This window comes from Typopeltis vanoorti, chromosome 5 (genome assembly GCF_054136105.1).
Source record: "Typopeltis vanoorti isolate ZY-2024b chromosome 5, IOZ_Tvanoo_1.0, whole genome shotgun sequence".
NCBI classification, from domain to species: domain Eukaryota; kingdom Metazoa; phylum Arthropoda; class Arachnida; order Uropygi; family Thelyphonidae; genus Typopeltis; species Typopeltis vanoorti.
The window spans coordinates 91,023,577-91,051,408 of record NC_143553.1 but is presented as its reverse complement, the minus strand read 5'-3'; the positions used below and the strand labels follow the sequence as shown (position 1 = coordinate 91,051,408).

The window sequence follows — 27,832 nt, the reverse complement described above, 5'->3', positions numbered from 1 at the left end:
GCGGCAATCCCTTGATATATGCGGCAAGAGTTTTGATTAACGCGCCTTTAACCCTGTGCAGCTGATCTGACAGATAGATGAAAATGTTTAGTATAAATATTCTTCCACAATTCAGTGAATAGTTTGGAGGTCACAAGTAGCTGTGCATTCCTTTTAAGAGTGATATTCCACACTGTTTTTTTTTGTTGTCAGTTTGGTCTAACACGTTATGTAAAGGTTTATTTGACAGTAAATTGAATCTGAGAGATACCATGACCTCTGATGTCAGTATAGTATGGTTTAGTTTTTTTTTTTTTTTTTTTTTTAATTCTTTGTTCAATAATTTCTAGATTGTAACTGAAAATAAATAAACTATCATGTATTACTGAAATAGAGAGCCAAAAAGGCTTTATCATACATGTCCTCTAGGACAGTGCTTCCCAAACTTATGGATGCCAAGGTCACCCTTTGGAAAAATTAAAATATTTCACGGCCCCCCCATCGGAAAAAAAATCGTAATACAGACATATTATATTTATTGTATTTACATTCAATACAATTTACATTCAAGATTTTGCATTTGTAATATTTTTTGTGTTTCTTATCAACTTTTGAAATAAAACTTATCTGAATAAGCGTATGTTTACTAATATTCATTAATCACCGAAATATGCAGGAAGCAAAATTTGTGAACCAATGGCAATGCGATTTTTCCATTAAAATATAAAAAAAACAAAAAAACAATAATAAAAATTAAATACAATTCTTTTAAGATTAAAAAAAAAAATCTACTTAGTCTTAAAACATTTTAAATTTGTTTTCATTATTTCACCCCCCCCCTCAACAAAACTTACGGTCCCCCAAGGGAGCCGTGGCCCTCTGTTTGGGAAGTGCTGCTCTAGGAGATGTGCTTTACATTATGGAAAATATTAAGGAAAGTGATCTAGAGCCTACTCCATCTTTACTACGAGCTGCCCATAAGGTTGCTTATGCTTCAATCCGCTGAAACTTTTAGTTTCTATATATTCGGCACGAAAACTCCTGTAGTCTCTATATTCGGCTATGAAATAATGTTGAATTCAATATCCACTCAATTTATACCATCATGTATTATATTTGCAGTGTTTTTTCTTTATGTTTTATTGTTTGTTTGCCGAGGTCTGGAGAGTCTTTTTGCTTGTTATTGTAGAATTTATGCAGATAAGTAAAAAACTAAAACTGTTCAAACGACTCTTGATAACTTCTTTTGATAAAAAAAATTGCAGTAAATAATAATGTAGGTACAAGTATTTATTAAACATTTACTTTGCATTCATTTTTTATCTTTTCTAAAAGAATACCGTATAAAACAAATTATTAATACAGTAATCGATCATGGATGAATTGTCATTTTTACTACCTATTATTAGATTTGATTAACGCGATTTTGAAATACGCGACAACATCGGGGGATTAATTAACCGTGTTAATTGAGGGATACCTGTATTCAACAATTATGTGTGTGAACTGCATGTTCACGATGTAGAGCAGTGGTGTCAAACCTTTTTGTGTGCGTGCCAAAAGTTTACAAATTGAGTTGCTGTCGTGCCAGCGCATGCCAAAAATTTACAAATCAAGTTGCTGACGTGCCGAGCAGTTTTTAGTAGGGGAAAAATTATTAGAAAATTAATTAATTTATTTATAATATTATATAATATTTATATATAAATTTATAATACTGTTCAGTGTAAAATTGATTATTGTATTATTAAATTAATTTTAATAATGTTGGTTTGAAAAAAAAAAAAAGAAAACGGAAGTGAGAAAAATATTTATGCATTGTAACTCACCATAGAAGTCAGCTGAGCAGGGGAAGCAGCAGAAAGATGTCAACTTGTCGGCGAAAGCTTATCGTATTTACTTGAATATAGTATGCTCTCATGTATAACTTGCACCCTGATTTTATTTTACGAAAAAAGACATAAAAACGTTTTGCATATTAAGTTTTGCACACACGAAAAATGTTTAAACATGTTCACATCGAGGCGACAGTAACTCACTCCCCGTAGTAACAACATGTCCTCCCCAATAGCCATTATACTGCAGATGCAAGAAAAACAAGTGTAGTTTTATTGTATCCCTGAATAAGGTACAGAGGTTTTTGCAGTCTGTGTAATATATTTCTCAACAAATAGTGTGATTCAGTAGTTAGAGCAGTTTTAATCCAGCTGTCTCTAATTGCACTATTATTGCCCCCCCCCCCCACAGAAACTATGCAGTATAGACTTAAGCAAAACCATATGTTGCACTTAAACACAGTATCTAACTAAAATCTACTGTCCAATTTTTCAATTACATGAAATAAGTGTTTTTTTATTGCATTTGAAATTCTTGATGTCATTATGACAGATCACAAAGGCTAACTTCAAATAAAATTCTACCTTGAATTGAAAGATGTCATATAATTACAGTGACCATAGGTCCTTTATTTCACTTCTGTCCTTTAGATTTTTTTTTTTTTTTTTTTTTTTAAATGGCTATTTTATCCTTTATTTTGTGAACTGAAATAGTAAATTGAATATTGATGCCAACACATTTAAAGATGCAATTCATAAATTTTACCAAACCTGCATTGATTATTTAAATAACTGGGACAGCTGTTTCTTGGAAAAGGGAGTATTTGAATGGGTCCTACGTGGGCGAAGATCGAGGAAAGTGTTCTGTTCACTTCCAGTCACTGGAACTTAAACATAAATGACAGCGAACTATTTGATGATGTTTCGTGTATTAAAAGTTATGTCACCAGTGAAAAAATTGAAGAATGGCGACAAAATTACGAGTCCTGCCAATGTAGATGGGTTGAAATTTTTAAATATTTTGCTGTTAAAAGATAAACATCTATCTTTTAAAAACATTTTAAAAATCATCGAATTTTGCTTATGTCTTCCTGGATGAGTATTTTCATCCAGGAAGACATAAGCAAAATGTCTTCCTGGATGAAAGACATTTTCATCCAGGAAGTACTCATTCCCCACTGAATGAGTATTTTCATTAGTGGACAATATGTGGACCAGTGAAAACATCCATTTAAAAATCGAAACATAAAGTATGCATTTATACCAAATGCAACTTTGACATGAATTCTATACAGTTTTATGAATTTTTAAAACACGAAACTGACTTATTAAAAAAAAGTTCATTCTTGTGAAAAGTATCAAAATTAATTTTTTAAGATAATATGATTGTTTAAAATGCTATCTATATGCTTATATTTTACAATAAACGTTATAAAGCTTTTTAGTTTTAGTGAAACAAATAAACGCAACGTGTTTTTTTTTTTATTTATTATGAAACAATTTCTGATTGCAAACAAGCAGGAATAAAATTCAACCAAGGGCTGAAACTTTGTGAGAGTTGAGCCTGCCGGTAATGAGAAGTTCCATCGGAACGATAAACGACACCCCGTCGTGAATGTGTTAAAACTAAGAAATATATAGCGAACGTTATGACAGTTTCAGATGTTATGGAATTCGGTTGAAGAGAATTAGCATTTCCACTCAACACTTGTCGGTTGCAGGGGTGAATGCTGGTCTTGAAATTCACGCTTGCTCTTGTTATCATTCAGGGAGCGAGAGGCGTGATTGAAGTCTGATTAGCAGAATAATAATTACTGACCATTTAAAACTATATATTTAGAAATTTATATACATTTAATCATATGAATACAACATTTATTTTACAAATGATATTCTATCTTTTTCAATTTAGCTACTGGAATACAAATTCTACCCTACGATTCTTCTATATGAACTGGTCAATAACATAGTCATAAAAAGTTGGTTGTAACTTAATTTTCCCAAGCAACACGCACACTTGTAAAGGCTGGCTAGAGCTACTTTGACTGCATATGGCCTGTGTTTAAGAGGATGTGAAGGGAGCGGAAATGGCTATGCATGCGCATGAAATCACAGTGCTGCAGTGAGGAACTGGAAGCTCCGACAACCGAGCAAGCCAAGGTAGCTTTGACTAGACGAGCAAGCATCGGCCTTCGATACACAACACAAAGTTATTTGTAAGCTTGGAAAGTTATGGAGTGATGCTACACTCTCTACTGAGCAGATGGACATGTGTGGGTGTAGCGGATGTCTTATGAAATTCAGAGGTGATGGTATGGTCCGTTTTTCCTGGTTTGGCCTCGGACCAATGTTTGTGGTGCCGTGAACACTGAACTCCAAGAACTATCTGAACATCCTGGACAATGCAATGCTTCCTACTTTGTGGCACTACTATGGAACTGACCATTGTCTCTTTCAGCAAGACAATAATGCACTGTGTCATAAGGCTGCTACTGTAACTGCATGATTTGTGGACATGAAGTCACCACACTTGACTGGCCTCCACAGAGTCCTGATCTCAAACCTATTGGACATCTGTGGGAGGAACTGCATCATCGTGCGAGGTCAAAGGATGGCTGCCCCACAACAGTCCAGGACCTCATTACATGCATATAAAAAGAATGGTGCAAAATTCCCATTGATCGCTATTGTACACCTGTGAAAAGCATGCCCCATAGAACTGCTGCAATTCTATGGGGCATACTTTTGTCATTGCAGTCATCTTTTGCTTTGTCATCACAGCAAAAGGAGGTTCTTCATCTCATCAAAGAGGTGTCATGGCTGTCTTTTTCCTTACATGATGGTGTTTGTTGACTTCTTTCCAAGCATTTATTTCTGGCAAAATTTTTGGCCATCATATGTGCAATAAAATCAAAAAAATGGAATAGAATATTTCAATTTAAGTAAAACAATAAAATACATGATGTGACTTCCATCTGATAAAGTATTTTATCTGAAATTACAGATAGCAAACCAGGGCTGATATGCATTAGAGTTTAAGAGGTAATACAGTTAACTCATGTTATAGCAAAGTGATGGAACCACAGAATTAGTTTCTTATAGTGGATAGTTTGCTGTAGTAAATTTACTTTAGAACAGCATTGTGCCTATGGGACTTTAAAGGTAAGTCAAAACTGTTACCTCCCTTGAACATTTCCTCAAACATCTGATGATATGCCGTGAAGTACTATAGTCTTAATGAATCAAGTTACTCAATTCCTTATACCATTTGTCTTCACTTGGATAAATTATGGAGATTACAACTCTGTTTAGAATAATTCCTTTAATTTCCTGACATTTCAACCTTCATATTAAGGTCATCATCTGTAGTATAAATACATACACAAAGACAAGCTACATTACATTCCAAACAGCATTCCAAAGTGACAATGATTTGATCAACGATTATTCTACTGACATGACCTCTAGCGGGAAAAAAAACTCTCATCAAAGCTATATCCTGAGGTGGCATTAAGATTGTATTTCTGTAGTATTATGCTTATTTTATCTAATATCCCTTTAATGTATGGAATGGCTACAGTTTTATTGTAATCTAGTTTATTTTTATTATTAGGTACAGTCTTGTGAAGAATTCTGTTAATAGTATTTTTGCTGTAGTCACTTTTTAGGAAGGCACTGCTGATAACTTAATTTGTGCTTAAGGGCTTGCTCATTTATAACATGGGTTAGTGAACAAATTCATATTAATACTTTTAATAGTGGCAGCCTAATCAATAATTTAACATAAGTGTTTGTTATGTTATGCCAGTCTGGTTGGCTGAATGGTTAGCGTATCCGCTCTCCAGCCAAAAGGCTGTGAGTTCGAATCCTGCCATTGGCATGGATGTTTGTGATTGTCTGTGAAAATACTAGTTAGTGATAGTGATTGATCGGCAGTAGATGCCGTTGGGTTAGATCATAGGTGGCCAACAGCAGGCCCATAATGTGATTTTGTGCAGCCTGCAGCAGGATAAAAACTATATTAAATTATGTGTATTATTAATTTAGTTATTAGTTTCGACTGCAGTTTTTCTGATTGATATACTAATTATATTCATTATTTCTGATGACAGAAACAATTTATATTCTCAACAAGGAATCAAAATTGCTTTAAAAAGATTACTCAATTTATAAAATCTACTGCTTCTCTGTGCGAGTTGTAGTAGTGGGAGTGATAGATTTCTATGCGCTTCAGAGTAATGCATCATTGAAAGTCACTTGCTCTGTTCTGGTTACAGTGATCAGTTTCAAGTATTTTATATTGTTCTCCCAGTAGTAAAATTATTTAACAAATATAGTAATTCAATACACATAACTACTGCCTTGAAAAAAAATGCAGAGTTTATTTTTATTTAAGTTCTGTCTAAAAGTGTGCGGCCCGTGACACTACCACTCATCATATATTGGCCCTCGTATAGAATGAAGTTGACCACGCCTGGTTTAGATGATGAAGGTAGTTGCGGTTGGTGGAGATGGCGAGTTGTGGAGTAGGTGACCTCCCTCAATGAGTCTTTGGACTCCCTGGCGGTGTCACGTAATAATAATAATAAGTAAACTTAAATTGTACATATTTGGTCTGAAGTATTAAAATAAAGCACTTTTATTGTTAAAAGACCAGAAGATAAATGATAAAATATACAAAAAGCCAACAAGTTTCACTAGCTACTGTCTAGCATTTTCAAGGCTGAACTGGTGTGAAAACAAATGCATTAAGTTACATGTAAAACATACACTTTAGTAACTTAATGCATTTGTTTTCACACCAGTTCAGCCTTGAAAATGCTAGACAGTGGCTAGTGAAACTTGTTGGCTTTTTGTATATTTTATCATTTATCTTCTGGTCTTTTAACAATAAAAGTGCTTTATTTTAATAATAATAAGTATTATATTAAGGCTAAAATGCTGGATTACTACAGTCCTAATTTTAAATTCACTATAAATATAATGAACTCTTAAAACAAAAGGTTATGTGGGTAGAATATGTACTATCCATATTCTTGGGATTTTTATTTGTTATCATCACCATCATCATTGCTAAGATCAGGGTGGTTGGTTAAAATTTCACAGGCCTCTTTAAATATGCATTCAAACCACATTTTGGTGTGATGTAATGAACAGGTGCCCTTCCAGTCAATTCTATGTGGAGTATTCAGAGCATGACCAGAAAGGCCAGATTTCCTATAGTTATAAAATTTAATGTGTTGTTTATGTTTCTTTTTTTTCATATAGGAATTGTGCACCTAGTTTCACCTATATAGGGCAAATTACAGGTGCACTGAATACAGTATACGCTAGTGTCAGCAAGGGAAGGAAGTAGATCCTTGGAGGAGTTGAATAAGTTCTTTAATTTTGCACGAGATTTAAAAGTGGTATTAAGCTGTATCGCTATAGTATTCTGTTTATTTTATCTTTTATCTTTAATATATGGAATGGCTACAATTTTATTGTAATCTAGTTTATTTTCATTGTTAAGTGCAGGCTTGTGAAGAATTCTGTTGATAGCATTTTTGCTGTTGCCATTTCTTAGGAAGGTATTGTTGATAATTCTTAATTCGTGCTTGCTCATTGGAGCAGATCTTTAAAGCCCTGTTTTTTAATGTGTTAATTAATGACACTTACTGTTTTTGTTGGGTGGTGGTAAGAGTTTATGTGTGAATATATTGACAAGCACATGTAGGCTTACAATACAGAGTGAAGGAAAGACTGCCAGAAGGAAGACATGTAATAAGCATATCTAGAAATTAAGGTGTGGAAGACTTTCAATTTCAATTGTGAATTATATGGATTTGTGTTATTTGTTTAGGTGGCTGAGGATGGTGTTTTAAAGTCTGGTGGCCATGGGACAGACAATGAAAACGTTGTCAAATACCTAAGCCATACTCTGTGGATTTTAAAGTAAAGGAATCTAGAACACATTGCTCAACAGATTCTATATAAAAGTTAGCAACTGGAGGATAACAGCAAGTCCATGGCTTCTTTTTGAAGATAAAAAATATTTTGCCACATAAAATAACCAGAATGTAGTACATGGGCAAAGAATGCCATGATAACGGGAAAGAATTTGATCCGTAAAAGAACCATGTCATTCGGGACATTTGTGAAAAGGGCAGAGATGTCAAAACTGCCTAATAAATCATTTTTATTAAGTGTGATGAGCTTAATTTTGTTTACAAAGTATTGCAAGTTTTTTATATAGGAGGGGAATGATCTACCAACTCCTGGAGTGCTAATGCCAGTTTCTTTGCTAAATGATATTTGATGCTGTCAATACTTGCATCTATCGGAAAGCAGTATATTCTGTTTATGAATCTTAGATAAAGCGTAAATTTTTGGAGAATGAGCATAGTGCAGAAGTAGTTTTTTAACTATATCTGCAAGCAAGGAAGTGACTGATTTAAGTAATTCTATTATTTTCTTTTTAATCCAGTAGTTGAGTTATATTTCACAAGTTGATAGGTGCTATTGCCCGAGACTGATTCATTTTTACAAGGTATGTTATTCCGTTTTAAAATAACTGTGACACTAGCTTTATTGGCTCTAGTAATTACAATATCTTAAATTGCTTTTAGGGCATGGCTTGAAAGGTTAATCACATGACTGTCCAATGAAAGCAGTTGGTTGCTCCTGTTATCATTGGTTTGCTGTTTTCAGTCATTCAATGATGAGAAATTGTCTGTTGGCTGTTTAAATCTTGCCACTGTTTTAATCTAAGAAATTTGGCTATAAGTTTTCTTTTTTTGTTTCTGGGGTATGTTTATCTGAGTTGCCAGTAATCTTCTCAAGGACATCCCAAATATCTGGATTATTTATGTGTGTGTGTGTATATCTCAGATCATGACATTAATATGAGGGTTGAAACATCAGGATATTAAAGTAATTATTCTTAACATGGTTGTAGTCTCCATAATTTATCAACATGAATACTGATCACTATATAACATTAAAGGAAAGGACTTCCCATGAGTCATTCCTCCATTCCCACTGCACTCAAGTTCAGCATGATGTTACATTAACGAGGATGAAATACCTTTATGAATTGTTCATTTAACATCTTTACTATATCCTCTTTAGCAGTTATCACACAATCATTTTCATTAACCAATAACATCGTTCCATAATCATTCTTTCTTCTACTGGCCACATAACAAAGAACTCACTAGTATTTCTGCTGCTCACACTGCACTTTTGCTACTCTTACCAAACTAGCCACCTTTCTCGGCTGCTTTGTGTATGTCTCATGTGACTGATTATTACTAACCATCTTGTGCTGTCTCCACAATGCCTTCTTCATCATCTTCCAAATTGCATGCCACACCTCTTCATCCATTTCACACCTACCTTATTTGACTTCCTGCCCATGGGAATGCATTCAAACATTGCCTCTGCCAGACAGTTCCTAAGCAAAGACCCCCAAGCAGTGCCGATCTCCTTTCTATCAAATTGCTTATTCCATGATACTGGTGCAAGCAATCTCCTGAGTTTGTCATAATCACCAGATTATAATTACAAACATATTCCTTTCTCACAGAAGTCTTAATAATGCTGTCTGCTACCCAAGTAATCATTTTTACCAACTGGAGGAAGATTTGACAACACTTATTTACAATCTTACAACTCATTTCCTCTGATGAGATAATCCATCACAAGCCCTTGATCCCCACTTACCTTCTGTTACATACTACCCAAGGAAGTCTCTCAAAAACTTAAGAAATTTATTCTCTTTGTCCTCAGAATGTTGTCTCTTCATTCCAATCTATATTATAGATTGGAATGAAGCAATGACTTGTTTTATTTTACAGTGGTTTACAGAGTGCAATTTTTTATATGCATCATAAGGTACAGATATGCATCAGCTAATCAGTGCACTCTAACTTGGTGTGTACTCTTTTTCTGTGACTTAGAACCCTCTTGAAATGTCTGTTGAACTGGTGTAATTTGGGCTTGTTTGCTTTACAAATTTAAACTTGGTTCGAAGGCTTCAGAAGCAACCCATAAGATGTGTGGCATTTGGAAAAGACATGGTAGCAGAACATACTGCACAGGAATTGTTTAAAAAAATTGTTTCTGGTGATGAATCACTTGAAGATGTACTATGTTCAGGAAGACCCTCCATTATTGAAAATGAAGAATTACGTGCTGCTGTTGAAAATAATTCCACATTAACATGTCAAGAACTTTCGCAAATGTTTAATATGAGTGGTGAAACAATTTTTTTACACTTTCATCAACTGGGAAAATCATGGAAGCTGAGCAAATGGGTCCCACAGATGACAATAAACTTCATAGGCTATCACAATTTGTTCTTCACTTCTTTCACTTGATAAAAGCAAGCTGTTTTTGGATTACTTGTTCACTTGTGATGAAAAAATGGATCTTGTACTCTAACAGGAAGCAAACTTATCATTGGTGTTGTCCCCAAATGATCCAGTACCACACACTTCAAAGGTACCGCTTCATCTCCAGAAGACCATGTTTTGCGTGTGGTGGACTGGAGCCAGTATTGTCAACTACAAGTTTCTTGCTGCAGGTCAATCAATTACGGCTGAGATCTACTCAATGCAACTCAAGCATGTGCAGGATACGTTACTTCAGAAACAGCCAGGGCTAATTAATCAGAAGAAAGTGCTATTCTTACAGGACAATGCAAAAACCTCATACTGCAAAACTTGTCTATGAGAAGATGTATGCTTTAGGATGGGAGATACTTCCTCATCCTCCATATTCTCCTGACATGCAGAGATTGTTAGGTTTATTACTTCTAAAGACAAAACGTTTATAAAAGGGGAATTTACAAACATGTATCTCATTTGGAAAGACTTGCAGATTGTGAAGATGCTATTTTAATGAATAAAACATTTTATGAAAATTTCTGCAGTTGTTTAATTTTTATTATGAAAAAACCACAACCTTTTTTGGTTAGGTGATACCATTAATTAAAATTGACCAAAGTGATCATTCTTTTTTTTATTAGCAAGACCAATCTGCCTTCACATTACCAAGCCTATAGCAACAACAGCTATAGGCTTGGTAATAAATGTTGCTCAAAACCACTGCAACTATTTGCACCTTGCATCTCTGCCTTGGATGGACATATTTTCTCTGCTACCATCAACAACACTCCTCCTCCTCCCTTGCTGCCCTATCTGTTTTCACAATAAACACCATACCCCTCCAACTCTATTCCTGTGAGGATGTTATCCTCATTCAACCACATCTTATTTATTTTGACAATTTTTGGGTAATGAACTCTGTAAATGCCACAATTTCATTCCTCTTATTTAGAATATTTTTGGCATTGCTAAACATACAAACTAACTCATTTCTGGTACTATAATAAGTCCTGCTAATCTCACTTCTTGGATATAACTCCTCAATACTCCCCCAACTTCATTCATCTGTATCATCTCTGATCTTAAACCTCAACCCCCCCATACATAAATATTGCCCTCCATATCTATGGCTGCTCAATCCTTTCTTGTATACTACTCATGCATCCACTTTTGCTTCTGTCATTCACATTTCTCCACAGAGATCTCTGCCATTCCTCAGTCTGTCCTGTGTTCCTTCTTTCATTTTCTATACTCATGCCACTCTATTCACAAGCTCTCCTGCCCTACTTTCTTGCTCTTCCAAATCACTTCTTATTTCTTCGGGTTTTTCATTCACTTTTGTCATTACTCTCTCTCTCTCTTCCAGCAACAATTTCTCTAGCTGACTCACACCAAATCCATTTATCTATTATCCATAATCCATTTAATGTATACTCTACATGCACATAGTTCTAGTTCTATTTTCAAAGGTCACAGTGAACAGAATTCTTCCCAACACCACTCCTAAACTCATCCCCACCCCCCAAAAAAATATTCATTGTCATTCCAGGGCACCTCAAAAAAAAATTCACATTCTTATAAGCAGTTTTTTTTTTGTTTGTTTGTAAAAAATAGCCAGTATTCTTTGTTAGTAGAAAAAATTAAAGATTAAAAGGATATGAAAAGAAAACTAAAAAAGGGTATTTACCTATATTGTTATTTCATAGTGTGATAATGTTTTCTTTCTTAAAGATAGCAGCTATAAATAATATTACAGAAAATTATCCTTACTGCTAAGTGACTATTCTGCATATAGTCCTCTTGTTAATGTTTTTGCAACTACAGATTAGGAAATTAAACACATTTATTGATACTGTCTCTTGCTGGGATGAGGAAAAAACAAAGAAGAAACTTTCTCCTTGTTTGTATGGACTTCCCAAAGTCTAAAAAGAAAATACACCATTATGTCCTGTGATGGACAGCACTGGCTCCTCTTGATACCAAACTGCTAAATAGCTTTCTACATCATTTTCAGCATTCATAAGTCCTCTTCATTTATCAAGAACAGTTCTCATTTCAAAGAAGAGATATCAGAGCTTTGTCCACATGATCTCTTTTTTAGCTTGGATATTGTGTCTTTATTTACATGCTTGACTTGCTCAAGCAAGACTTTCTGGAAGACACTGTCCACCTATTTGACTCTGTCATTTACTCTGGCTACTTCAGATGTAAGAATAAGCTTTACCAACAAATGGACTTTCTCCTAGGCTAGCTAACTGCTTCATAGAGCAATTTGAACAATATATATTGAACAACATCTTTCCTAAATCATCCTTGTGGTACAGACTCTCTCCTCCTCTCCCATATAAGCCTTATTCACTTTTATATGCACACTGGTTATTTTATTTGGAAGGGGGAAAACCTATAAAGCAGATTGAAGACAGTTGTTGTCCCCCCCCCCACATACTTGCACACCAATCTTTTCATGGAACAAATTAGCCATTAAACTCACAATATGACTATGCTACATTGACAACATGACCAGATGGCTGGGATGTGTTGGAAATGTTTTTGGCACACCTTGACAGTCAACCCTTGAGGGTCTGTTTCACCACTGGAAAGAGAAACAATAACTACAATAACAATAACCACACTCAATTTATCACATCACTACTCCTCTCCCAACAGCATGGTGTTATCAAAATGTTAGCAAACAGAGCTAGAACCATCTGCTCAAACACAGTAGCCTCTCAACCCAAATCAATCAATCATAATCCAGGACACTTTATTAGCTAATAGCTTCCCCCTTCACAAAATCAACAGAACGCTCTGGCCATCTTTCCCCTTCTCGGAAAAAATCTGGAGTACAAAAAAAATTCCTGTTCCATCATATACATCTGGGACATTTCAGAAAAAATTTCACACATCCTTAAAAAATATATAGCATACAGACCTCCTTCAAGCTATACTAAAAATTAGCTACCCTTATCCACCAAGATCCTCTCCTTAGTATTTACAGTATCCCTTGCTACTGCAAACTAACATACTTCAGACAAACTGGAAGAAAAGCTAATATTCATCTGTGAACACAAATCTGTGTTCATTATCTACAGTTCAGTTCTGGGATGGCAGACCACAGCATCAATACATGGAAAAAGCCTCCGTTTCATACAGAAACAGATAAAAATCTGAGAGACAATTTCTAGAATTTGTTACAGTACTATAACGTTCTCCAAATCTGAACAAATCTGGCTGCCTTACATTACCAAAAATATGGGAGATCATCTTCAGACCTTCAGTAAGATTACATCATTGTACCCACAGAGGGTACCAGTTACTAGTGTAAGATCCTGCATTTTTACACTTGATGTGTGCTTATCTTCCTATGTGTCTGTATGCATGTGCTTAAGGTATTTCTTCTATGCACATGAAGATGCATTGGTGTCCAAAACAGAAATATTGGCCTAATAGTTTAATAGATAAATAAATTAGTTAATTATTATTCATAGAGATGTGTTTTTTCCTCCAGCATTGTTCCACCAATACAGTATGCAACCTCCAATCAAGTGAGTTCCAAATTTGAATACTTATATTTGCATTAAACTGATTCTCCATTAATTCACCCATCTGCCTACCCCCTATTCAAATTCCACTGAAGTAAGAGATCCTAGGATCACAACACTGGTATTATTATCAATAACTCTTCAAAGCCCACTTCTTTTGAATCCCCCCCCCCCACACACAAACCTGAATTATCAGGCAGCCAATTTCCAATCCAGTTCACTAACATAATATCTAAACTTATCTGTTACAACTTAAATATCGACTTATCATGTGCTACCCTTACCAAATGCCTTTGCAAAAACAACAGTATACTTTTTCCCTGATCAATCAATGCTTGTAACTTTATTATAAATGGCAGGGAAGGTTACAAAAATAAAAGGACCCCTTAACAAATATATGCTGACTCTCATAAATAATAATTATCATTTGCTTATTTTTGTATGTGATCTCTAATTTCTACAAAATCTTTACAACCAAAGAAGAATACAAACTGGCCTAAAGAATTGACCTTTTATTGAAATGATCATACAAGAACAAAGTCCCAAATAAAATAAAATTAATATGAATAATTTTTTCAGTACATGCTTCTGAAATTACATTTCATTCTTAATAAAACTGCTAGTTTCAATATTATTATCCCAAAATGACTGGATAAACTTTTAAAAATAAGACTTTGAAAGCAAGTATCAAACCTTGAAAATGACACAGCAAATATAAAGAAAAGATCGAGAGATTCAGCAAGGAAGGAAGAAATGTAGTGGAGTTGTTGTAAGGATAGAAAAATGAAAATCTGTGGTAGACTTAAGAGGACAGAAAAATAGTGCCAGAAAAGAAATCATATGAAAGGATACTAGCAAGTAAGTCAGTAGGCACCCTCAGAGAATAAAGAAAAATGTAAAAATGTATATAATGAAAAATTTCTATTAAAGAATAAAGTTTACCTAAAATTAAAATTTTATGGATTTTATCATTATTATACTTATTCAGTGTTTATAGATCTGTACTACATTAGAGAGATAAAACTTAAATATGACAAGAGGCACAGTTTCCCTAATATTAACTTCAAGCATTAATTTTGTTACTGGTTCTTAACTAATTTTTACTTCACGTATAAAACTTCATAATAATTATCTCATTTAGTCAATTTTCAAGAACAGGTTAAGCTTCAAGAAAGTAGACTTTTTATTCATGTAATTTTAATCATTTTCCACTTTCATTGTGATTTTAAATAGAAGCTTCTGGAATTAATTTTTATTTTATCTCATTCATTTTAAATGTTTTACAAAGTTAGTCGACCTCAATAGATCAGTTCACTTAAAGTGACTGTTCACTAAAAAGTGTGAATTCAACCTCTAAGTCATATAACTGCCAAACTATGACAAAGCTTTTTTAAATCTATAGAACATTTTTAGTTTAAAATATTTCTTATAGGTTCATTCATTTATGAACTATAATATGTATTTTTTTAAAAAATGGGACATTATTATTATTATTAAGAGAGACCTCTAGGGAGTCAGAGAATCATAAAGGTCACATACCACATGCACCAGCTTCACACTTGTTCTTGAATTCATTCACACTGCTTGTACATACAACATCCAATGACAATCCATTCCAATTATGCACACTCTATGTGAGAAAAATTTAGATCCCACCCCATTCTCAGCAGCATTCATTCTCAGCTTCCAAGGATGCCTTCTTGTCCTTTTCCTACCCTATAAAACATGAAAAAATCCATCAATTGAAATCTTGTATGAGCCTTTCAGAAGTTCGTAAGTCTCAATCATATATCACCTGTCTTTCTTTGTTTGCTAATTTCTACAGTCTACATATTCTCAGTCTGTCTTCATAAGCAAAATTTTCTGAGCAAAATACTCCAAGTGAGGTTTTATCAAGACCTTGTAAAGGGTCAAAATGATATCTTTATCTTTACATGTGAACGTTCGTTTCAGCATTGCAATTATTTTTTGAGTTGTATTTGCAATCTTTGCTACATGACCCCAGAACTTCAACTTCTATCTACTAACACTAAGATCCCTAGCTTGATCAGTTTCTTTTAGCATAATCTCTCTCTCTCTCTACGTTCACTGGACATCTACAGATGCCATATGGTCACTCTGATGCTCGGTGATGTGCCGCACCAGACCTCGCACATGTAGTCCTGTTGTTTGCTTTTCTGGCGGCCTCAACTCTATGAAGATCAGTCACTCCACACACCATCCATCTCACTGATCTACCCATCCTCTTTTTCCAGGAACTTTAACTTCTATTACTGTTCTGAGAAGTCCTCCTTCCATCCTTTCTATGTGTCCAAAATATTTTAACTTTCTTCTGTCAATATCCTTAAGGAACCTTAAAGTTCTACTGATCTTTTCTAACACCTATTCATTTGTACACCTTTCAGTATATGATATCCTCAACAGCCTTCTGTAACACCACATCTCAAAATCAGATATCCGTTTCTTATCTGACTTCTTTAGGTTCCAAGTCTCCCATCCATAAGTCACTGTTGGAAAAACAACTGCATCCAAAATCATCAACCTTTGTTCCCATGGAGATAGATCCATCCGTCCAGATTTTAGACGGATCTCTGATTGTTGTTTTAGCCATTCCTAACCTCTTTCTGACATCTTCTGAACAGCAATTCTTCATATAAATAATGGATCCCAGGTACTCAAACTTGCTGACTTCCTCAATTCTTTCTCCATTAAGGTAGACATGGTTCTCAAGAGCTTCTCTGTTTGTATTTCCTTTGAGAACCACAATCTTTATCTTGCTAGGATTGAGTTGAAATCCTTTGTTATACTGATCTTGTTAAGCATAATCACACCCACATAATATGACATTGGATATCTAATCACAGCAACGTGAATGGCTTTACATTTACTGACATTGAATCGACATCCATTTTCCCGTGCTCACAATTTCAGCCTATTCAATTCATTCTGCAAGTACTGCATATGAGCCTCATTCCAGACTTTGCATCATCATCAAATGTCTGTATGTCACCTGCCAAATCCTTCCCAATGTCATTAATATACAGATTGAATAACAGTAAATTAAGGACTGATCCTTGTGGTACACCTTAAATCTTGCATACTCACATCTCCATATATCGCTTTTTGATATCTGTCAGTCAGCCATCCTCTTATCCAAACTATCATCATCATCATCAAATTCCTGGCATTTACCATAAAGAGGTGTACAGGATGTGATAGTACTACATGAAAAATTTACATCATTACTAACTTCCTATCTACAATTTTCCTCCAAATCAATCTGTTACCTGTCAAGGCTCCAACATTGTCAGATCTTAAATTCTATCTTCTAAGACACTTTTTACCATATCAATCCATCTATATCTTGGTCTTCCTCTGGGTCTTTTTCCTGCCAACCTGGCAGAGAACACTTGTTTTGCTAATCTGTTCTCTCCCATTCTGTTTAAGTGACCATACCACCTGAGATTAGCTCTGCTAACACATTCCTGGATGCTAACAATATCAAGTTCTTCCCTAATAGCCTTGTTTTTAATATGATATTGCCATTGAAGCCATCTGTTCACTTTCTCAGGACTCTCATATCTGTGGTCTCTAGTCTTTGATCAAGTGTTCAAGTGTATTGCTTGATATAATGCCCCACTGACACCATACAACTGTAGCATTTTGAATAGCTCCTCTCTTGGCACCTTGTCATATGCTTTTTCCAGATCTACTTCTGACTCAGCTCTCAGATCCATAAGTAAAAATTCGTTCGAACACTGTCTTGTATACAGCTAATTTAGTGTTTTGACAAATTTCTCTCTTATTCCATATAAATTTATTCAGTTGGCCTCCTACCATAGCAGCTTTGTTGATTCTGTTATCTATTTCCACATTTAATTTATCATCCTCACTAAAAATCTTGCCTAAGTAGATGAAATGTTCTACACGTTCTCCATTTAAAATACAGTTGATATTTTCAATGCTTCTGCCTATTTTCATTGTCTTTGTCTTGTTATTGCTGACCTTCATACCATATCTATTATAACAGTTATTCAATTTAGTAAAGGAATCTTGCAGACTTCTAGCAGATTTATTTAAAATTATAACATCATTCTCATAAAGCAAAGAACTGACATTAACATCTCCAATTTAGATATCAGGTTTAATACCACTTTCCTTCATAATGTGATCTATATAGATAATGAATAACAGATTGGATAATGTACATCCTTATCTGACATAAGATTTAACATTAAACCATCTGCCTGTACTTCCTTCAATTCTAACTGCTGACATACAACTCAAATAAAGACTGAGTATTGCTTGATATAATGCCCCACCGACACCATACAATTGTAGCATATTGAATAGCTTCTCTCTATGCACCTTTTCATATGCCTTTTCCAGATCTACAAAACTTAAATGCAGATCTTTGTTATATTCTCATGATTTCACAACTATCCATCGTAAAGTGAAAATCTGATCCTGACAGCCTCTATTTGGCCTAAATCCAGCTTGTTCTTCACCAAGCCTTTCTTCCACAATTCTTCTCAACTGTTTCTCAAGTATACTGGCATAAATCTTAACAAGAACACTCAGTAGAGAAATATTTCTGTAATTCTCACATTCAGTTTTATTTCCCTTTTTATATATGGGTATTATGAGAGCTCTACTCCAATCATCAGGAATTCGTCCCTCTGTCCAGGCTTTCTGAACTATGCAGTGCAGCCACTGTAAGATTTTTATACCTCCATACTTGGAGCATTTTTGGTCGAATATCATCTACTCCTGCTGAGTTTCCACATTTCATGCCTTTGATAGCTTTTTCTACTTCAAGTATGGATATGTATTCCTGATTGCATGCTTGGTCAGTGTTTTTTTTTTTTTTTTTTTATCACTGATAGTTTCATTTAACAATTTTTCAAAGATATACTCTATACTTCAAGGATATCTTTTTCTCCAGTTTTTATCTCACCTTTATCATCCCTAATTCCCTTTACAACACTCTTTCTCCATTTCTGAGCTTCTTCAACAACCTCAAGAATATCTTGCCACCTTCTTGATAATTATTTTCTATGTTCTCACAAAAGTCTTCTCATGACTTTTGTTTAGTTAGTTTTACACAGTGTTTAGCTTTCTTGCATTTGTCTCTGTATTCTCTAAGAGCACAAGGAACTTTTGATATGCTTTCTTCTTTTCTTTCACTGCCTGTTTAACTTCCTGTGTCCCCCATGGAATTCTGATTTTTCTATTATTGCAGACAACCTCACCACATGCCTCTGGCTGAATCAATCAATGTTTTCTTCAGAGCTTGCCATTGAATCTCCAAGGTAGGTTTGATTCCTGTTCTCAAAGTCTTTCGTGTTTTCTTGAATAATGTTTGTATATTTTAGTCTAGAGTTCACATCTGAGAGCTGCTCAACTTTTATTCTCCACACTAATATTTTATAATCCAATCCCATATTCTCCAATTTATGCTAGTCTTCCATGCAGTATTGTGTCAAAAGTCTTTGCAAAATCCAAAAGTATTAGTGTAGCTCTCCATTCTCCTTGTCTAACTCAATGGTAACATTATTATAGAATGTCAGAAAGTTGCTAAAACATGATCTTCCCTTAGTAAACACATGCTGCTCATTGCAAAGTAGAGATTCTATGTCACCCCATTTCTGAATGCGAGCCTCAACCAACTTTTCCAAAATCTTCACCACCACACCTGAGATACTGATTGGTATCTGGATACATTGTAATTTGCACCACACTTGTGCAATGATATTACAATACATTCTTTCTACCCCTGAGACTCAAATTATATAGCCTGGTCAAAGGAATAGCAAGTTCTGCTGAATACTTATCTGTGCTGATAACCTCTCCCCAAGTCCATACTGCTGAATTCTTATTCAGTTTGTGCAACAGCTCTAATACGTCTTCTTCACATGCTTAAGTTTCTCCATCCAGTGAAGAGGTAGCAATGAGCTCAATATTGTACACAACAGGTTGATAGTTTAGCAAAATGGGTACTCATTAGCTGAACAATCCCTTTTGCATCTGTCACCTTCACACCATCTGCATTCACAGTAGAGTTATTCTTTCATATTTATTCTTTCTTTTACTTGCAGTATATTGACAGAATTCTTTGGGGGTTGTCTTTATCTTGCAGAGCCAGTTTCTTTTCTTTAAAATTGTGTTTAATTTTTCTTTTAGTGATTCTGATTTGATATTTCCTGTCAATAAATCAGATAAAGAATCATCACTTTCTTTTTCTTTAATATAATCACCATCGTGTTTCAAAATAGCAAGCCTATGTGACATGATTTATTTTAATAATTTTTTAGCTTATTTCTTTTGTTATTTCAAATAACTAGATTAGAAATCTGAGGCATTGTAGTAGGAAGCTCATGAGAAATAAAACCAGACTAAAGTTGTTCACATCTCTGTTTAATAAGTGTTTATTTTTATTTTTTTCAATCTTCACCCCATATATATATATACTATGTTGTGCTTCAGTTTCTGAACTTTTGCATTGAGAGATTAACAAAACAACATACATTTATAGGTACATAGATATGCACACCATCTTCCTCTTACCTCCAGAAGGATGCACTGTATCTGGATACTTATTCCAGCTAAGCTGAGTATTGCAAGGATGTGGTCTATACAGTGGTATTATCCCTTGATTCTGAAAATACAGAATGCAAATTAATTTCAATATGTATTCATTTATCAAGGATGCTTAACTATCATGAAATGTTAAATCAGTAAGCTGTTGCATTTTATCTAAAATATGTATACACTGAATTAGCTTTGCAGTAGAAATCCTCTCCAATTTATATATTCAGCCCAATAACAAAGTACCATGTGATATCAATGCGCAGCTACTATAAATGGGCACACATCCTCTATATGTAACCAGTAAACATTTGCCAGAAATGGGGAAACGTGGTGATGTAAGTCAATTTGACCATGGGCAGATAGTTGGGATCTGGAGGGAAGATGCAGTATTTCAGAAACAGCTGCACTTGTTGGTTGTGCCTGTACTACTGTATCAAGGGTGTACCAAAACTGGATTAACCATGAACAGACATCCAGCAGAAGGACTCATTGGTCAGCCATGCGTGGTTGATCCTAGAGGCTAGCATCACAACTAGTATTTCAGCAACGAAGTACAATAGTCACACAGATCGTCAACCAGTACAACAGTGGAACAGTTCAACCCATTTTCACATGCACCATGAGTGTACCTTGCTTCACCTGGGGTTCCACAGCTGAAGACCAACAAGAGTACCCGTGATGACGACCAGGCATCACAAACGGCTTGCATGAGCCGAGAAACATAGACAATGGATCCACAACAGATGGAAGAAGGTCGCCAGGAGTGATGATTCCTGTTTCCTGCTACACCATGCTGATGGCCAGGTTCGCATTTGGTGTAAATTGCCCCTATCCTCTGGTTGCACAGTTGGGGTTCAACAGGTTGGTGGAGATGGTGTTATGATGTGAGGAGCTTTTTTTCCCTGACATGTCCTAAGTTCATCCATTGGTTATCATCCACAAACACTGAATGCTACAAGGACCTGTTAGTCGACCATCTCTATCCATATCTGCAGGAGGTCTACCCCAATCAATCTTTATATAGAGAGAGAAAAATGGAGACAACATACAGAAAGAATGAGTGAAGTAAGACTCTCCAGAGATATTGGCCTCAATGGAGAAGGAATAGAGGATGGCCTTTGAAAAGATGGGAAGAGACTGTAACAGGCCACTAGGCCTATTACTGGAAGAAGAAGTTCACCCCAACCACAGGGACATCTTTCAACAGGACAACGTCTCGTGTCATTGGGCTCATATAACTACTAAGTGGTTGGAGGAACATGACAACGAATTTGCCACATTGCATTGGCCCCCAAACTCCCCTGACTGTAACCCAAATGAACATGAGTGGGATATGCTAGAATGGGAGTTTGAGAAATGCCAATACTCCTCCATGGAATAGGCATTAACTGATGAAGTTGCTACAGCAGACATGGGTCAAGTTAAGCATGGAGGACGTTCAACACCTTGTGTAATCTGTTCCTAGGCATCTGCGAGCCGTGACTGCACAGAGAGGTGTACCAATGCGTTATTCGGTGGGTGTTCTTAATGCAAAGCTAACTCAGTGTATTCATAATAAGCAAAAAAAAAATTCCACAGTTTTTTGTGTGTTTCATTTTCTTAAAGAGGAAACAAAAGTATATTAAACTAATGTGACATAAAAATAAATAATTCTCAAATTACAACATATACACTGGCATCCAAAACATAAGGATGAACTACATTTTTACCTGTATATGAAAAATTTACTACAACCAACTGTGAACATAAATTTATTGCCAGCATACTAATAAATTATATTACACAAAAAAATGTGTCATAGAGTTCTTACGAATTAAATTGCAATACATTTTTGACAAAAGTTACAAATTGCCTGAGGACATAGTTAAGGAATTAATATACAGTGCTTACAGAAAACTATATGTGGAGAGACATTTCAGTATGGAATATGTCCACCCTGAACTGTAATGTAGTTCTCACAACATCCAGCCATGCTTAGCACAAAGTGATTCAGGAGTTCTTGAGGCAAATTGGCCCACCCTAATTTCAGAGATACGCCCTTGTTTGTTTTTTTGACTGAGAGTTCACTCACAAAAAATACATTTCATTGACATTTGATTTCCTTAGTATTGAATGAGTTTTTGCTCTCTTAAGATTTCTGCCTGGTCTCCGAAGAGATTAAACCAGATCAAAACAGTCAGGCTAGTGAAACCTTAAAAAAATGCACTAATAAGAGGCAAAAATATGGACACTTGGGCAGCGCTCATGTCTTTTAAGTAGTGCAAGCTAAGGCAACTTCCGTGCCGAGGACTGTATTCTCGTAAGCTCTCGGGTCAATTTTATGAAACTTTCATAGTTTCTACAAACATTCCGTTTTGAAATAATGTTGGATCTATCCACTTTGAATAAGTAATAAATGCTGACAATACTAGAGTCCTGATAAATATCAAACTTATCATATATTTGATGATGATAGTGAAAATGACATCCACCAGTCCATATCAAAGAGAACAAAAGTAATATTCAGTAGCTTCAACACGACATTTCAGATCTTTCATACTTGCTATCATGTGGAAGTTTATTTTCATGTTTAGTGATGAATAATTAGCTAATATTTTCTTTCTTTTTTTCCTGATCACTATTATCCAAATTTTAACTTTTATAGTTATAATTTAGTGTTGTCTCACTTGTTTTAGTCTTTTATGTTTGAGTAACAACACTTATGTTGATATGGTACTTCTCTGATTATTCTGTCAATTCTCTCTTCTTAGTTATTGATATTTCTCATGTTAGTAGTACCCAGATTTAATTATGCTGGGGCACCTTTTGTTCCAATAACTGACTTTTCAATGTCTGATCTAATTTCCTGATGAAAACAACTTTGTGTGTGGGGGGGGCAGGGGTATCAGAATATACTCCAGCTGATATGTTATTGCATCATATTGTACTATCATTTTTGCTGGTGGTTTAAGTCAATAGAAAATAAAATTTGATCAGCTAAAACAAGAATTAGAGTATACCACGAGAAAACTATGATTCATCACTGGTTACAGAAATCTTGGTCAGTTCTTGGCATTTCTCACAAATAATGTGTTGATCTCTTCTCCTACTTCTCAATACTCTTTGTTTTCTAGGATTATTATTACTACTAGTTTTTGTTCTGCTTATTTTGTTAATTACCATATTTACTATCGGAGGCATTTATATATTATATTATTAGTTTGATAACACTATCTATATAATCAAGGACCTTTCTTTTTTCTATGTAATAAAATGCATTTCTTTTCTTTCTTCTTTTATATTTATTTTAATGTCAGATGTGGCATTACTAGGTTAAAAATGCTACAGTGTTTCTTTGCAAGTAATATACTTCTACTTGCAAAGCAGAAGATGTGGTTAATTACCATAAACCTACAATATGAGCATTAGACAATTTAATTCATTATTTCTGATTAATCTCAATGCCCATTAGAACTGCCAGTAGCAATTCCTCGATCACCTCTAAATATATAAATATAACACATACAGTTATACAGATTTAAACACATGCAGCAGCAGCTACTCTCAACATATCTTCAGTATTCAACTCCCACAGAACAAATTTATTTTTCTCTTCATTCCCTCTAATGTTCTCTGGAAAACAGCCCCTCTCCCCTTTATGCATTTCCTAAATCAAACGTTACTAAGTTTCTTCTTTCTTTTCAGCTTTCTAACCATCCAGAAGGCTAATGATATACTATAGGCTGAACAATCTATCATGAAGAATTAGTATAAAAAAATCTTTTTAAAATGTGAATTCAGAAATAACATAAAGCTTAAATACTGGTTAGATTTAATCTTGTAGATTTAATGAAATTGATACATTACGCTGTATTAGTTCTATTAATACAGTATGATGTATTAATGAATATATTCCATGCCATCATAGTATCCTGTGCACTCATGGATACATATCAGGAGTTTGATGATGATTATGATACATCACACTGAAGAATGAAATATTTTAATGAAATATCCTGTCGACTGTGTCTTTTGTTTAGAGAAGAGATTATTATGTGACACCTCCAGGGAGTCCAAAGATTCACTGAGGAAGAGTGTGCCAACAGCATCGAACAATTTAATTCCTCCTTCCAACTACTAACGGTGCTCAAACTTGCTTAATTTTTTGCATGAGCCATTAGTAGCAGAGGCTATACCAATCGACCAACCTTTACTGGCAGTTAGATTTGTTTTGAGATTATCTCTATAAAGATTATTTTTATTCCGAGGGTTAACCAAGGGCTCAATTCTGATGGGTGCAATGACTTTTAACTGTTTCTTTTAGAATCCTGAAAATCACAGATTCAAGACCAAATACAAAAACATACACATTTAATAAAACTAAAACAATATATATACAGTAAAATAAAATTACATAAATAACTACAAAATACTGGATCCAAGGCCTTCTAAAATAAATCTACACGTTAGAGATTTTCTATCCAAAAATATTAAAACCACTCATTCTATTACTGGATTGTTTAACATATACTTAATCACGTCTACCAGACTAAACACCTTGTTTTCACAACAACAAAAATGTTCGTAGTCAGTTTCTTTGTTACGGCCTTTTCCGAAAATATACACATTTCTTCTGTTCCATGAGATCCTATCTCATTACCCGTATGTAGTATACAATATTATTCATCACTGACTCACTGAAATATAAATACTCTTACCTCTTGCAGTTCAGTTTGATGCACAATTTATTAATTTTTGTACTGGAGGAAAAAAATTTCTTTTACTACTTCAAAAACAACATATCTAAGTTGAGCTAATTTCGTCAGCCTTTCCAGTAGAAATAACAAATATATCCAGCATCCTTTTAAGACAGATGAAACTTTCCAATCAGCGTTTCCTCGAACATTCCTTTAGGACAGCGACTGCAATATCTTCTTTTATTTACTAATTATTTGTCGACAGTCTCAACTCCTCCAGTTTAATGACTCACAGTTTTACTATTCCTTTTCGGAATCTACTATTAATATTCTTCCGACAATCACATAATACTAAATAAACTTCATAAGAACAAAATTCCTCCAGTCTGCATTCTTAAACTTCCATTAGTTTTTTCTCTCTTTTTTTTTTTTTTACTTTGATACTCAAAGCTCTTTCTGTCAGCTGTCAATCAACCATCAAACTCCTCGGCGAGCATGCGCAGTCTATGGAAGTGGCAAGAAAGAAGTTAGGTATAATGACTGATATGTCTCCGTTGTGTAATGAGAATGTCTTTATAAAACACAACACTTAATTTTAATTAAATATAAAGAGCCAATAGGCTTATCCCCTTAATTTAAATAATTGAAACACTTAATAATTTTTACATTATCCAAATCCAGTAAGTACATAAATTTTTTAAATGCTTTACATTTTATTTTGATAAAATAACATCAATAATGGGCACATCGCAAGTGCTGGTATACATGTTATGAAACTAAAACTAATGATATACAGCATATAGAAACAATTGTAAAAAGATTCATAAATATAAATTATGATTATATTGAAATAAAAGCATTTATTTGCTTATCAGCTGAAATTTCTGATTCAAATATACCCTTCAGCTTAATTGGATAACTTAAAACTGAAATGTCATTTGGAATTGATTTTCTGAAATGTCCTGCTTTTACATGTAATTTTGTAGATGGTAGTGTCCTTGTGTGAACTAGAATACTTTTTGGACAGGACGTCAGGTGACAAAGGAAAATTAGAGCAGTCTCCCGAAGTTTTTAAACACACTGATGATAATGATCAAGTGTTTAACATTGAGACTCTAAAGAAAGATGAGAGGGAAAACATTGAGGAAATAAAAGAATTTAGTGCAGAATTCAATGAAATCAGCAAATAGTGAAGAAAGGAAGAGAATTCAGAAATTGTTTAAATCTGCCTTCAAATTTTTCTCTGGTGTTTTCACAGAAGATATTGTTTCAATGTCTTGCACTAATGCAGTAGAACACTCAGTGCAAATTTGTACTCAATCTCTTATTTACATCAGGCAATATCAAACTCCACTGAAATATATGGAATGTTTTCAGAAACTACTGCAGGAATAATTGAGAAGTCAAATTCTTAGTGGAACAGTCCATTCATCTTAAATGGAAGCCTAAGGTTTGTCTTAGACTTGAGAGCCATCAATAAAGTTACAAAGCCTATTGATTTCCCTCTGTGTAAAATTGAGGAATTATTGATCTGTTTGGAAGGAGCACAATATTTTACAAAACTGGATTTAAATTCAGGCTACTTTCAGATTCCTTTGAAGAAAGAAGACAGAAAATACTTTGCATTTATTACTAGATGGCAAAAATATCAACTATGTAGATTACCACAAGGTGCAAGAAATTCTGCCATGTCATTCCAGTCTTTAATGAATTCTGTGTTATCAGATATGTTGGGAAATGGAGTCATCTGTTTTCAGGATGATCTTCTAATTTATTCAAAGGATCTAGATAGCCATTGTAAAATCTTGTGGAATGTTTTAAACAGATTAGATGAAGCAAATCTATCTTTAAAGTGCTCTAAATGCCAATTTTTCTTAAAAGGAGTATTTAGGTCATGAAATCAGCAACAAAGGAATTATGCCAGCTCAGTCAAATGTAGAAAGCATATTATTAGCTAAACCTCCAAAAACAGTTAGGTAAGTTCGTAGATTCATTGGCATGCTAAATTTCTATAAAAATTTTATTCTTAATTGTTTGCAGCTATTGAGACCCATAGTGCACTTGACAAGGAAAGGTGTTAAATTCAATTGGGGTAAAGCTCAACAAGAAGCATTTGACAACCTAAAACTGTCATTAACTAAAGCTCCAGTTCTCATTTATCCTAAATTTTGTGAAAATTTTTAATCTTTCTGCTGATGCTTCAAATAACTGCATTGCTGCTGTATTAGAACAGAAATATTTTAAGCCAGTAGCTTTTATTAGTAGGAAATTATCAGGTCCAGAACTGAACTATTCAATCTTAGAGAAGAAAGCACTAGCAATAATTTTTTCCTTGAGAAAATTTAGTTACTTATTGTTAGGACAACCTATTAAAATAAGATCACCAGCCTCTGTCATTCCTAAGTACCATGAAGGATAAAAATCAGCGTATAATTAGATGGGAATTGGAACGTCAGGAATATAATACTGATGTGGCTTATATTCCAGGAAAAAGAAAATAGTAGCAGATTACTTATCTGGATCTCTAGGATCTGATGATGATAAATCATCTAGGGTTAATCATTTGAATCAAGATGAAGAGAAGTCCAAAATTCATGTTATTCATAAGATGAATAAAGAACCAACTTCACAGACAATCAGGCAGTATATTAATCGTTTCAGAAGGTATAAGTTTGCACCATTTGAACCAGGAGATTTAGTATTGTTAGATGACAAATCTAGTATAAAAAGAGTTGGGAAATTAGGAAGGAAAGCTTCAGATCCATATAGAATTTTAAACCAATTTTCTCCTGTGAATTTTAGGATTCAAGATGTCAGAAATCCTAATTCTTGCAGATAGG

At 34.4% G+C, this 27,832-nt stretch overlaps 1 protein-coding gene across 7 annotated transcripts in view; it reads right to left on the bottom strand.

The window, feature by feature from the left end:
* Positions 1-27,832, bottom strand: part of LOC150106647 (glutathione S-transferase C-terminal domain-containing protein) — a 300,229-nt gene that overhangs the window by 110,315 nt on the left and 162,082 nt on the right. For all 7 annotated transcript variants that reach the window (XR_016548323.1, XR_016548324.1, XM_090392600.1 and 4 more), the window contains one exon: positions 20,293-20,383. Coding sequence is in view for 5 of the 7 variants with exons in the window: in XM_090392600.1 (XP_090248726.1) it covers positions 20,293-20,383 (91 nt within the window). In the remaining 2 variants the exon portion in view is untranslated. The remainder of the gene's footprint in view (positions 1-20,292; positions 20,384-27,832) is intronic.